General features: G+C 32.8%; 2 protein-coding genes across 5 annotated transcripts; both read left to right on the top strand.

Moving 5' to 3' along the window:
* The first annotated feature begins 3,819 nt into the window (after window positions 1–3,819).
* LOC18041122 (serine hydroxymethyltransferase 2, mitochondrial) lies at window positions 3,820–8,447 on the top strand. 3 transcript variants are annotated; one of them, XM_006433698.2, is made up of 16 exons: window positions 3,820–4,074; window positions 4,159–4,206; window positions 4,298–4,384; window positions 4,505–4,626; window positions 4,731–4,807; window positions 5,018–5,142; window positions 5,250–5,342; window positions 5,849–5,941; window positions 6,025–6,222; window positions 6,467–6,571; window positions 6,741–6,806; window positions 6,964–7,041; window positions 7,189–7,300; window positions 7,390–7,500; window positions 7,592–7,769; window positions 8,072–8,447. In XM_006433698.2, the coding sequence occupies exons 1-15, from the start codon at window positions 3,979–3,981 to the stop codon at window positions 7,738–7,740; spliced, it is 1,560 nt and encodes a 519-aa protein (XP_006433761.1). In that variant the 5' UTR covers window positions 3,820–3,978; the 3' UTR covers window positions 7,741–7,769; window positions 8,072–8,447. The 3 variants fall into 3 exon arrangements, with proteins under 3 accessions (XP_006433761.1, XP_024039737.1, XP_006433762.1); XM_024183969.1 differs by having other exon boundaries at window positions 7,929–8,447; XM_006433699.2 differs by having other exon boundaries at window positions 7,874–8,447.
* A 1,787-nt stretch (window positions 8,448–10,234) lies between these two features.
* LOC18041121 (pentatricopeptide repeat-containing protein At4g21065) lies at window positions 10,235–13,040 on the top strand. 2 transcript variants are annotated; one of them, XM_006433697.2, is made up of 2 exons: window positions 10,235–10,464; window positions 10,820–13,040. In XM_006433697.2, exons 1-2 carry the CDS (start codon window positions 10,372–10,374, stop codon window positions 13,001–13,003), a joined length of 2,277 nt encoding a protein of 758 aa, XP_006433760.2. In that variant the 5' UTR covers window positions 10,235–10,371; the 3' UTR covers window positions 13,004–13,040. The 2 variants fall into 2 exon arrangements, 1 of the variants encoding a protein (XP_006433760.2); XR_002905336.1 differs by having other exon boundaries at window positions 10,396–10,464; window positions 10,765–10,855.
* The last annotated feature ends 33 nt before the right edge of the window (window positions 13,041–13,073 follow it).

The raw sequence follows: 13,073 nt of genomic DNA, 5'->3' as shown, positions 1-13,073 counted from the left end.
TTCAAGAAGAAAGATGTGTTATTTTGCTTGCTCGTTGCTTTCTGTTGTGGAGTACTTAAATGTTAATGTAGACAGGTATATATAATCGGTTACTGTCCTGTCTTTTAGAGAGGGACAAAAAAAAAAAAAACTAAAGAAATGATATTTGGAATGTTCTATCTTCTTGCAATTTTCTTTCTTTCTTTTTTTTAAAGGGTGGGTGGGGGATTTTTTAAAAATTAATTAGTTGGAATGTAGACAGGTATATATAATTGGTTACTGTCCGGTCTTTAAGAGAGGGACAAAAAAAAAAAAAAACTAAAGAAATGATATTTGGAATGTTCTATCTTCTTGCAATTTTCTTTCTTTCTTTTTTTTAAAGGGTTTAAAAATTAATTAGTTGAAAATTTATTTTAAACTATATTTGAAATTTGAAATAAGTGATTATTCATCAATTCAAATAACGATACATAGCATATTATGTTAATTTAAAAAATTTAATGTAATTTGAGATAGATATTTAAACAAGCATTACCCATACTAAAAAAGAAAAAAGAAAAAAGAAAAAAGAAAAAAGAAAAAAATGAGATCCAACTTGCAGCCCAAATTTGCAATCATACATTGTCGTAGTCAGCAGTGCAATTCAGTATACATTGATGGTTCTTTTGGAAGCATTTATGGAAGAGGAAGATCACGGAATGGATCATAAAATAATCTCGCAACAAGTACAGGGAAAGATGTGTAACATTAGCCGAGTTTGGGGTCAATGTCAGCTTTGCTTGCTGTTTAAAATGGCTTATTTCCCTAAGACAAAGACAGTAATCATACAAGATTGTTAATTTGTGACAAAGAATTAATTGGAATTACTACGAAAAAATCCTATAAAAAAACTTAGGTTGCGTTTGGTAACGCTTTCAATTTGTTATTTTTCATTTTGTGAAAAGGAAAATGAATAAAACTTGTTTAGTGGACTCATATTTTTAGAAAACGTTACAATAACTAGAAATGAATCATTTTCATTTATTAAAACTCGTGAAGGAAAATAGAAAACACTATATTGGCGTTCTCAATTTTTTGTTCTCTACCAATGATCGGACAAATTTGACTTTGTATGATCATTGTAATAAATTTAATGAGTCCCACAATAAAAATGCCTTCTTTACATTATTATAATAGATAATAAGAATATAACAAATGTAATATCATTATAAATTGATTCAAATAATCTTAAATATTGTTATGTTATAAATATACTTTATATACACGATTAAAAATACATTATTATTTTTAAAAATAAAAATAACTATTTTTGGGAATATTTAAAATAAATTAAAAGCAATATCAAAAAATCATAATTTTCTAATTATGATTTTTTGTATATTACTTTTTAATTTATTATAAATAATCATACTGGCGTTCTCAACTTTTTTGTTCTCTACCAATGATCCAACAAATTTGACTTTGTATGATCATTGTAATAATTTTTGTGGGTCCCACAATAAAAATGCCTTCTTTACATTATTATAATAGATAATAAGAATATAACAAATGTAATATCATTATAAATTGATTCAAATAATCTTAAATATTGTTATGTTATAAATATACTTTATATACACGATTAAAAATACATTATTATTTTTAAAAATAAAAATAATTATTTTTGGGAATATTTATAATAAATTAAAAAATAATATGCAAAAAATCATAATTTCCTTTCTAAAATTTTTTTAAGGACATAATATATTTTTATATTTCTTATATTACATTATGATATTGTCTAGACACTTTTGTATTTATTTACAAAAATATTGTCTATAATAATAAAAGACTATTTTTAAAAAAAGACACTTTATGACAATAACTCACAAAAAAATATATTGCAACTAAAAAAAATCTAATAATAAGTAATTCTTTACTCTCTCTCACTGTACCAACTTTTTTCAAACAAACAACCAAATATATTTTTGCTGTTTTCATTTTCATATACTATTTTTAAAATAAGTTACCAAACACATTTTTGTTTTCAAAAATATCACGTCAAAAACACAATTTTCCTTCTCTAAAACAAATATAAAAAAATATCAATTGGAAAACAATATCAAACTCACCCTTAGGGTGCATTTGTTTTTATTTTGAAATTTGAATATATTTAAATTTAGTTGAAATCTAAATAAGTTTGAATAGAAATGTATGAATGACATGTTTATTTTTCTTTTTTCAATATATTAATAGAAAATTTTTAAAACCCTAGTAGTTTGACATAAATATTCTTTTAGGTGATGCATATATATATTTTTGTTACAATTTAGAATTTTAACAAGTTGATTAATTTGATACTATTACAAAAAAATAACACTATCATTGTTTCTTAATTTAATTTTGTAATAAAAGATGTAATTATGACATCAACTTTTATTACAAAGTCAACATTATTGTTTTAGTTTTGATTCATTACAATGGACATTATCTCATTTGTGTAATATTTTAGTTTAATTAATGTTACCATGTGAATGAACATTTAAAGCAATGAAAAAAATAACTTTAAGGATAAAACAAAATATTAGCCTTATACATAATATAGAAAATACATGAATGTTTAAAGGTATTTTTAAGATATAAAATTAAAATTTTCCACTTTAAGTAAAAAAAATTATTCAATTAAAATTGTCTAACAATAAGTGATAAGTTAAAGAAGAAAAACTCAAAATAAATAAATGTTTGAAAAAAATTAAATTCAGACTTAAGACAAAAAATAAACAGCACTTTAATTTATGAGGCTATGCCTACTTTGTATTAACACAATCGTGACTATAGCAAACCTACATATCTGTTTACCGAAAGTTTTCTTTTTTTATAGATAAGAACCCAATAAAAATACCATAAAGAAATTTAGAAAAAATTTGTATGGAGACAGGCCCACACAAGCCCTTGTCCAGTAATTTTAATTTGTTGAAAGATCAATGGTGAAAATTTACTCAATTATATGGGAACGATTGTCAATTCTGTGGGGGCTTTTTAGCAGTAGCATCAGTTCAAAGCCACCCTTGATGAGCCTCTGGGCCTCTTTCAGCCCAAGCCGGGGTCAAGAGTTTGTTAAGAGTCTGCTCTCCGCGCGGTCGTTTAAACTTTCAAGACGCCATGGTCTGTGACGTTATGCCAAGATAAAAAATTAAACCTTGATTTGAAAAGGGTTTTTTATTTAAATATGTACCATTTGTGCTTAAATACTAAATTTATACCCCATTATAAATATATATTTTATGAAAATATAAAGAGTTAAAAATAATTTAAAAAATCATCTATTTACGTTTATTTTCTCTCTCATGACTTCTACATAATAACACAACCAAAGTCGAATATACTCAATTTTTTACCTGACTTAATTAAAAAGAAAAATTTATTTTAATTTAAGTTGAGTATTCTCAACTAATTAACGAATTTTAATGAAAAGTTAAGAATTTTTGCTGAATGAATATTGGGTAAGGTTAAATTAAAGTCGGCTATTCTCGACTCTTTACTCGACTTACTTAAAAAAATTAAAAAATTTTCAGATAATTTTTTATTTCAATTGAAGTCGAGTATTCTCGATTATTTACCTAACTAACATAAAAAAGTTGAGAATTTATACTAAATTATTAATTGTGTATAGTTTGATTGAAGTCGAATATTCTTGACTATTTACTCGACTTTGAGGAGTTAAGTTTAGTTTTATAAGGATTTAATTGTTGTTATTTTTATACTTTTTTTAATTTTTTAGAATATATATATATATATATATAATTTAAGAGTGTTATAATTTTAAGTATATATTGAATATTTTAAAAGAAATGAGGTATATCACGCAATTCTCCCATTTGCAAAACCCACAATTGTTTTAATAAAGCAACCATCAGCATCTCCACCAACCCCCCCACCAACTTGGCCTCACAGACAGAGGTCGTCAGCAGTCACTTTGCCAACCCAAATCACAGGGAACAAACACACACACACAGAGAAATGGCAACTTCAATGGCTCTTCGCCGACTCTCTTCCTCCGTCACGAACCCAATTAAGCGTCACCTTAACCACGGTTCCCACTATTACGTTTACATGGTCTTTTTCATTCACTTCATACTCACTGTTTGATCGTTCGTATAATCTTTTACTTTTCATTTGAATTTGATCTGTTTTTTGCAGTCGTCTTTACCCGACCAAGCACTAAACAATGAGAAAGCTCCTGCTTCTGTAAGCGTTATTAACACTTGCTTACTCACGACATGATTGTGATCTATCCCGTTTGCTTTTTATCCTTTAATTCAATATCAACTGGTTTCAGTGGATCAATCAACTCAATGCTCCACTTGAGGAAATCGATCCCGAAATAGCTGACATCATTGAACTTGAGAAAGCTAGGCAATGGAAGGTATATTATATGTTGTAATAGTATACACGCTCTATGCAATTAATATAAAACTTACTTATATTGTAGTTTTGCTGATGTGATGATGATCCTGGACTTAAAATAAGTTTTTGTAATATGTAGGGACTTGAACTTATACCTTCAGAGAATTTTACATCCGTCTCGGTGATGCAAGCTGTTGGGTCTGTCATGACCAACAAATACAGTGAAGGCTATCCTGGCGCTAGATATTATGGAGGAAACGAGTATGACAAGAGGACCATACACACCACTCTGCTTCACTTTTCTTTTTTCTTTGTTTTAATTATTTTTCTGTTTACATTTCCATTTATGACTGCTATCCAATTAGGTACATTGACATGGCCGAATCATTATGTCAGAAGCGTGCATTAGATGCCTTTCAATTGGATCCTGCAAAATGGGGAGGTAAATTAATCACGAATACGATTTCCTAATTAGATATTTTCATGCATTCCAGTTGTTATTGCTCATCATTTTGATTTAAAAGTTTGCTTGAATGTTGGCTAAAATGTTGCATTTTGTCTATGAAGATTCAAATTCACTTATTACTCATACGATAAATAGATTGATTTTGTTTAAGGAAACAGGTACGATTTTTATTTTTGCCCCTTGCAGTTAACGTGCAGTCATTATCTGGATCTCCTGCTAACTTTCAAGTTTACACTGCATTACTGAAACCTCATGAGAGAATTATGGCCCTTGATCTGCCTCATGGTGGACATCTTTCACATGGTTATCAGGTGCTCATAAGTTTGCCCACTGAATGTGGTTTTAGTTATCTATTATTCCAGAGCCTACAGAGTTTGTGCTTGTAATAATTGATGACAAGTTTTTATTTCTTGTGTAGACTGACACCAAGAAGATATCTGCTGTGTCCATATTCTTTGAGACAATGCCATACAGGTTGGATGAGAGCACAGGATATATTGATTACGAACAGGTAGCCTGCCACTTGTGCATTTCTGAAAGTTTTCTTAACTGTAAAAAAGAAAAAAGAAAAAAAATTCTGGAGTACTGTTAAGTTCATCTAGGTCACCGAACTCACATTATGGGTGCTAAGGTTCATCCTCAGAAATTGGATTTATCAGTAAGAGTATTGCCAATTCTATAGTTCTTGGGATTGTAAACATAAAATCTGCTCACAACTATATGGTGTGTGGTGACTGTATATCATCTGTAGCTCCTTCCTAGCTGATGATGAAAAAGCGTCACTATATGAGGAAGTCACAGGATTTGCTTTATAACAAGAGTAAATTTTTCTTTTTCAGAATTAAGCATATGGGTAGTCATAGCTCCATCTCTCGCTCTTTTTTTTTTTTTTTTTTCCTGGTAATGGGTGAAATAGCTCTTCTGCTTCTTTCAGTTTTCTTTCAAACTTTTTTCTTGGAAAGTGTGGTTAGGGTTTTGTTTATTAAGCTCTGGCTTATCTGAGTGGGAATTTTGCAGTTGGAGAAAAGTGCTGCACTTTTCAGACCAAAACTCATAGTTGCAGGTGCAAGTGCTTATGCTCGCCTCTATGATTATGCTCGTATTCGCAAGGTAAACTTGCTTTTGTTTCAATGACATATTTGTGATAACGTGCATGTGTAAAATCTTAAATTTTAAAATGATGAATTTGGCAGGTCTGTGACAAGCAGAAAGCTGTTATGTTGGCTGATATGGCACACATTAGTGGGTTGGTTGCTGCTGGTGTTATTCCATCTCCATTTGAATATGCAGATGTTGTGACGACCACAACACACAAGTCACTCCGTGGTCCACGTGGTGCCATGATCTTCTTCAGGAAGGGGGTTAAAGAGATTAATAAACAAGGACAAGAAGTAAGTCCTATTTTTCAACCCAAAAAGGAATAGTGAGACCAAAACAAAAAAAAAAAATTGACATGAGCTTTAGAAAGCTAGGAAGGAACAAGAAAGTGCTGTTATTTCAAGTGGACCTTTTTTAACTGTTTTGTACATGCAAGATTTTTGCTTTTTACAAGTAGGTAATGTTGATATTCAGAACAGAAGTTCCCTTGCAAACCACTTAGAATGAGTTATTTAATGGTTCACTTGTTTCCAACAGGTGATGTATGCCTATGAAGACAAAATTAATCAGGCAGTTTTCCCTGGACTTCAAGGTGGTCCACATAATCACACCATATCAGGATTAGCTGTCGCACTTAAGCAGGTTTATATTTATTTGCTTTAATTTTATGTATTTAGCCAAAGAAAACACCATGAATGTGGTCTAAATTCGTGCATGTTTTTCTATGCTTTTTAGAATGCCAGATCAAGCAATTCTAATCATTTATCCTAGTCTGTGTTGATTCAGTTCTTTGATTGTTATGTGATTCCAGGTAAAGACCCCTGAATACAAGGCCTACCAGGAGCAAGTTCTCAGCAATTCTTCAAAGTTTGCACGGGTATACTGAATGTGTCTTTCTATCATTGGATACTTTGTCTATTCGCAGTTTGTATTCCTTTGTTAATTTGGATGAGTAGATGGTATATCCCATAATCATATATACCAGAGCAATTTAAGTTTTAGTAAATACATTTCTAAATCCACTCTGTCTGCAGAGTTTGCTAGAGAGAGGTTATGATCTGGTATCTGGTGGAACTGAGAACCATCTAGTCTTGGTGAACTTGAGAAACAAGGTACAAGAAATCTTATATATGGTGAAATTAGAACCACCTTCAAATGTAGACCTTGGTGTTCACTCAATTTGCACAGGATGTACAGCAAACAATATTATAGCATCAGAAAAGGAATCGGTTCATTCATTCCATTATTTTATTTCCTAGGGTATTGACGGATCAAGAGTTGAAAAGGTTTTGGAATCAGTTCATATTGCTGCCAACAAAAACACTGTTCCTGGTGATGTGTCTGCTATGGTTCCTGGTGGCATCCGCATGGGTATGTCTTCCCATTTTAATCCTCTATCATCTGCTGATTATTGCCAAAGTACTTCAATACCAGTGTCATTCTTTTCTTTGGTGCTTCAGGAACCCCAGCCCTCACATCTAGGGGGTTTGTCGAGGAAGATTTTGAAAAGGTAGCTGAGTTCTTCGATGCAGCCGTGAAGTTGGCATTAAAGATCAAGGGTGATACTAAAGGTTCTTTACGATGCCATATTCTATTGGGTGTAATCATCTTCATAATCTTTGTTGGTTTTACTAACCATCTTGTGTATTATTTACTATTCAGGAACAAAGTTGAAGGATTTTGTAGCAACTTTGATGTCAGATGAAAGCATTCAATCTGAGATTTCAAACCTCCGAGACAAAGTCGAGGAGTACGCAAAACGATTTCCTACTGTTGGTTTTGAGAAAGAAACAATGAAATACAAGAACTGAAGGATGATTAATGATATTTATGCAGCAAGGTATGTCATATATTTGTTTCATGAAAGCATATAAAATAGTAGGTGGTTTCCGTCTATATCAATAATGCCAGCTTATGCAAAGTTTATTTGGTGTCTTGGAGCAGCAATTGGGAATTCAATTGTTTTGCAATTTGTTGATGTTAATTCACTGCTGTACAGAGAAGCCTTGGATACTTTTCAAATGTTTACCACAATCAATTAGAACTTTGTCAGAAAGAATAAATTTTAGTCAAAAGAGCAGATAGGGATCTTTATATCTAGGACTATCCGTCTTAACTAGATCATGATCATCTTTGAAACAGAGTTATGCAGACGAATTTATTGTCAGATAGGGAACCAGTGTCAGCCTCGAACGCATTGAGATTTTAAGATGAAAATTGTCGAAGTTTAGTGCATGCTGGACTTCCGTCTATGAGATCCACAGATGAAATCAGAATCTTCATCCCATTGGTAACTTGAATTCCGTCAGCTGGCCCTTTCGCAAAGTATAAACAGTGATGTTTGTATCAAAAATTTATTTGGAATAATTTCTAAATTGTGTCATTGCAACGACGTTACCTGGTCCCTTTTGCAATGTATAATAAACATTGATGTTTATACCGAATGTGTTTATCGGAATAAATATTAAATTGTTTCACAGGTCACGGCAATGTATGAACAAGTCTTCCCATTGCAGCATGATTTGTTTAAAGAATAGCGAAGTGAATGAACATCAAAGTAAAAAGAGAGCACAATTTTTAGTCGCATATGATTTGTTATCAAAAGACGAACACATTAGTTTAAGGTATATTTACAACGCAGAGCTGTTTAATACACAAAGCCTCCACTGAGGCACTGAGTGCAGAAATTACGTTAGTGTATACAGTATATTATAAATTAGAAGTTAAAAATTAAAACACATAGAGCTCAATAGTGAGAAACCGATGTTTTTCCTAGGAGTGGGCTAAGGGCTTGGTGTCAAATAATATTGTAAGTAGGGATGGCAAATTGGCAATGGGGAGGGGAGGGGATCAATCTCCCCATACCCATCTCCGATATTTTGTTATGTTCCCGTCCCCTCCATGTTCTCGTCAGAATTGCTTAAGAGAATTTTTATCTCCTCCCCGAATAATAACAGGGGATCCCCGAGGGTCCCCGGTCCCCAAATAACTAATAGTCTAATACATTTTTTTTATTTTCGATTTTAAATTAATCATATTAAAATAAAAAATTCAGATAAAAATAAAGTTCAAAATATATTTTGCATTAATATTGATCCATTACAAAGTCACATTCAAAATATAAATTATTAAAATAATTATCTTTGTCAATGACTCAATCTTCATAATCCTACAATAAAAAGAAAAAAATTATTTTTATATCGGCAATAAAATAAATGAAATAAATGTAGATACTTAATTAATATTTTTAATAAAACTATTCACCTCCTGCTCCTCCTGTTCTTCCTCGAGAAATGTGGCAAATTGAGAGATAGCCTCAGATTTCAAACCTAAAACAAGAAAAATGATATAAGTAATGTAACTTATAAGCGCAAATATTAATAACTGTATAATATAATTACAATGTAAAATAAACTCATACTGCTATTGTAAGCTCGTAACTAAGTTTGACAGCACATTAAGGCCTCTAATGTGCTTGGATGAAGTTTGTTACGGTGTGGGCTCACAACTCTACCACCGGTGCTAAAAGCTGATTCAGAAGCAACTGTTGTAATTGGAATTGCCAAAATATCTCTAGCAATTCGAGCTAATGTAGAATACGAATTAGGATTAGAACTGTTGTAAATTATAATTAGGCAGCTCTCTCCTGTATCATTGTGGTTTGGATTAAAAATTTAAGACTTTAATTAGTTAATTAAGTTTAAAAGTTTAATAATATAACTATTTTAATATTTATTATTTTTAACAATATTTATAATTTTGTTATTTATTTATTAGTAATTTTAAAAATAAAAATAAAATTAAAAATTAAAATGGGGAAATGGGTAGGGGATGGGGATTCCACCTCATCCCCGTCCCCTCCCCGAATAAAAAATTGGGTAAAAAATAATTCCCGTCCCCTCTCCGAATAAAAAATTGGGTATAAAATTATCCTCGTACCCTCCCCGAATGGGAAAAATCCCCGAAGGTACCCGTCCCCGTGGGGATTTTTGCCATCCCTAATTGTAAGTTGTTCATTTTCCTATATTTGATAAAAGATTATTCATATTTCAATTTTGGCACTACTTCATAATTCAATCGTGAAATGCTTTTTTTTTTTTAGAACTACTTCTATTTTAAGGCACTTTAAGGTATTCACCTTTTTTTTTTTTTTTTAAGAAGGCCACTTTAGTATTTATTCAATAATAAGGCCAAAAGTTAAACTATTTGAAACTGTAAGGGGAAAAGTCGAATAAACTGAAAGAAATGAGGTGTAAAATATAATTTACGTTAAAAATATTGCGGCAGAAGATGAAGATGGGTTAACCGATAACTGACTTGGGTCCATTCTTTCCCTTCTCAGTTTCTTATCCAAGCAGAAAAGAGATGAGAATATGTTTGTTTCCCGAGATGTAATTTTCCAATAAGCACTTGCTCGTCTTCATTTGCTTCCCTTTCCCTTTATGGCTTCTGTGCCTTGGGCTGCTGCTGCGGCTTGCACTCTTGAAACAAAATCCAGACAACCCAGCAGCTCTCTTGCCACCCTAAAGGATAAGGTACCTTTTGTTTTCCACTCCACTCTTCATTTTCTTTTTCCAATTTTAATTCTGCCCACTGAAGGTTGAGCATCAATTCTTCAGACATCTTTTGAAGATTATATCTTAGAATTAACAAATTGAAACTAGAATAATTAGCTAACTAGTATTTCGGAAGTGCTTTTACTTGCTTTGATTTGAAGAAATGAAGGGGTGAAAGTTTGGTATCAGAGGCTGAGTGACCCTGTCTTTCAATTATTCAAGTGCTAGTTTTGGTTTCTTTGTTTTCGTCATCTTAATTTATTAAGAAATTTTCATTAGGGCCTTGTTATTTCTTTCTGCAAGCGCTGACGCCAAGCCCTATGTTATATCACAGAATCACACCGTTTCATATCAGAGAAGTGGGAGTAAGCTCATCCAACTGAATGGCAATTCAGAACCAGTTAGGTCTCTAGGCTTTCAAGAAGCTCTGTCTGTGCTAACTGAAGGCCCAAAAGTTCAAACATCTAGTTATGTTTCTCTTTTACAAGAATGCGTAAATAGGAAATCACTTTCAAATGCTGAAATTATTCATGCTCACATCGTAAAGACTGGATCCCATCAAGACTTCTTTGTTATGACATTCCTTGTCAATGTTTATGGGAAATGTGGGAATATGGAAGAAGCTCAGAAGGTTTTCGACAATCTGCCTAGAATAAATGTTGTTTCATGGACATCCTTGATTTCGGGTTATGTTCAAAATTCACAGCCAGAGCTTGCTATTCATGTGTTTCTAGATATGTTGGAAGCTGGCAATTACCCTACGAATGTTACTCTAGGAACTGCTTTGACTGCGTGCTCTTCACTGGAGTCCATTAGATTGGGGAAGCAAATCCATGCTTATGTTGTCAAGTACCAGACTGAAGGTGACACGAGTGTTGGAAACTCACTATGTAGCTTATATTCAACATGTGGCAGCTTGAATTCTGCAATTAAAGCCTTCAACAGGATTAGAGAAAAGAATGTGATGTCATGGACTACAGTTATAGGTGCTAGTGGTGAAAATGGTGAAGCTGTACAGGGACTAAGATTTTTTTCTAAGATGCTTTCTGAAGGTATTCAGCCTAATGAATTCACATTAACTAGCATCTCGAGCGTGTGCGGTACAATGCTGTCATTACGCTTAGGAGCACAGGTTCATTCTGTGGGCATTAAACTAGGCTACGCATCAAATCTTCGTGTAAGAAATTCTATTATGTATTTGTACCTGAAATGTGGATTATTTGACGAGGCACAGAAACTTTTTGATGGCATGAGTCATGTTAACTTAGTTACATGGAATGCAATGATTGCGGGCCATGCCCAGATGATGGATCTTGCTAAGGACGACCTATCAGCTCACAATGGTGGAAATGAGGCATTAAGAATTTTTTCGAAATTAAACAGCTCAGGAATGAAACCTGATCTATACACTTTCTCAAGTATCTTAACTATATGCAGTAGATTGGTGGCCTTAGAACAAGGGGAACAGATTCACGCTCTGACTCTGAAAACTGGGTTTTTGTCAGATGTGGTTGTGGGAACTGCACTAGTTAACATGTATAACAAATGTGGAAAAATTGAGAGAGCAAGCAGAGTTTTTGTGGAAATGTCAACAAGAACATTGATATCGTGGACATCAATGATTACTGGGTTTGCAAATCATGGCCTGAGTCATCAAGCACTGCAGCTCTTTGAGGATATGCTACTTGCTGGTGTTAGACCAAACCAGGTTACTTTTGTAGGTGCTTTAGCAGCTTGTAGCAATGCTGGAATGGTCTATGAAGCACTTGGTTACTTTGAAATGATGCAAAAGGAATACAAAATCAAGCCTGTGATGGACCATTACATGTGCCTGATTGATATGTTTGTTAGGTTAGGCTGTATAGAGGAAGCTTTTGATTTTATCAAGAAAATGGATTTCGAACCCAACGAGGTTATATGGTCAGTCTTTATTGCAGGATGTAGGAGACATGGAAACATGGAATTAGGATTTTATGCCGCCGAACAGTTGCTGAAACTCAAACCAAAAGATTGTGAGAGTTATGCCATGTTGTTGGATATCTTCGTTTCTGCAGGGAGGTGGGAAGATGTTGCTGTTGTGAAAAATTTAACGAGAGAAGAGAAACTTAGTGAAACAGATGATTGGAGCTGGATCAGAATAAAAGACAAGGTTTATTCATTTAAACCCAATGATGGCTTGCATCCTCAGAGTGCAGAGATATTCAAGGTATTAGATGAACTGGTTGAAAAAGCCAAGTGTTTTGGATACAAGCAACAAGAAAGCTTTGAGCTTACTGATGAGGAGAGTGCTTCAGTTTATCACAGCGAAAAGTTGGCCATTGCGTTCGGGTTACTAAACACACCAATTGTTTCACCAATTCTGGTTGTCAAGAGTACCACTGTGTGCAGGGATTGCCATAATTTTATCAAGATCATCACATTACTTACAGCTAGAGAAATCATCGTTAGAGACAGCAAGCGGCTTCATAAATTTGTCAATGGACATTGTACATGTAGGGATTTTGGTGTTAGTTTTTGAATTTGAATGTTCTTATTTTACTGTGGGAATAATATATTGCAAGATTCTTTCACTAGTTTATGTTTGACAA

The sequence above is a fragment of the Citrus clementina genome, unplaced genomic scaffold, assembly GCF_000493195.1.
Source record: "Citrus clementina cultivar Clemenules unplaced genomic scaffold, Citrus_clementina_v1.0 scaffold_5, whole genome shotgun sequence".
Lineage (NCBI taxonomy): Eukaryota > Viridiplantae > Streptophyta > Magnoliopsida > Sapindales > Rutaceae > Citrus > Citrus x clementina.
This window is presented reverse-complemented; position numbering and strand designations above follow the sequence as displayed.

What these genes read in the sequence shown, in the direction of transcription:
- LOC18041122 (XM_006433698.2), top strand. Translation starts at nt 3,979, where the DNA reads ATGGCAACTTCAATGGCTCTTCGCCGACTCTCTTCCTCCGTCACGAAC. An exon ending in TGGTGAACTTGAGAAACAAG is followed by an intron (nt 7,042 to 7,188) that starts GTACAAGAAATC and finishes TTTATTTCCTAG; the next exon opens with GGTATTGACGGATCAAGAGT. An exon ending in TCCTGGTGGCATCCGCATGG is followed by an intron (nt 7,301 to 7,389) that starts GTATGTCTTCCC and finishes TTGGTGCTTCAG; the next exon opens with GAACCCCAGCCCTCACATCT.
- LOC18041121 (XM_006433697.2), top strand. Translation starts at nt 10,372, where the DNA reads ATGGCTTCTGTGCCTTGGGCTGCTGCTGCGGCTTGCACTCTTGAAACA. An exon ending in TTGCCACCCTAAAGGATAAG is followed by an intron (nt 10,465 to 10,819) that starts GTACCTTTTGTT and finishes GTTATATCACAG; the next exon opens with AATCACACCGTTTCATATCA.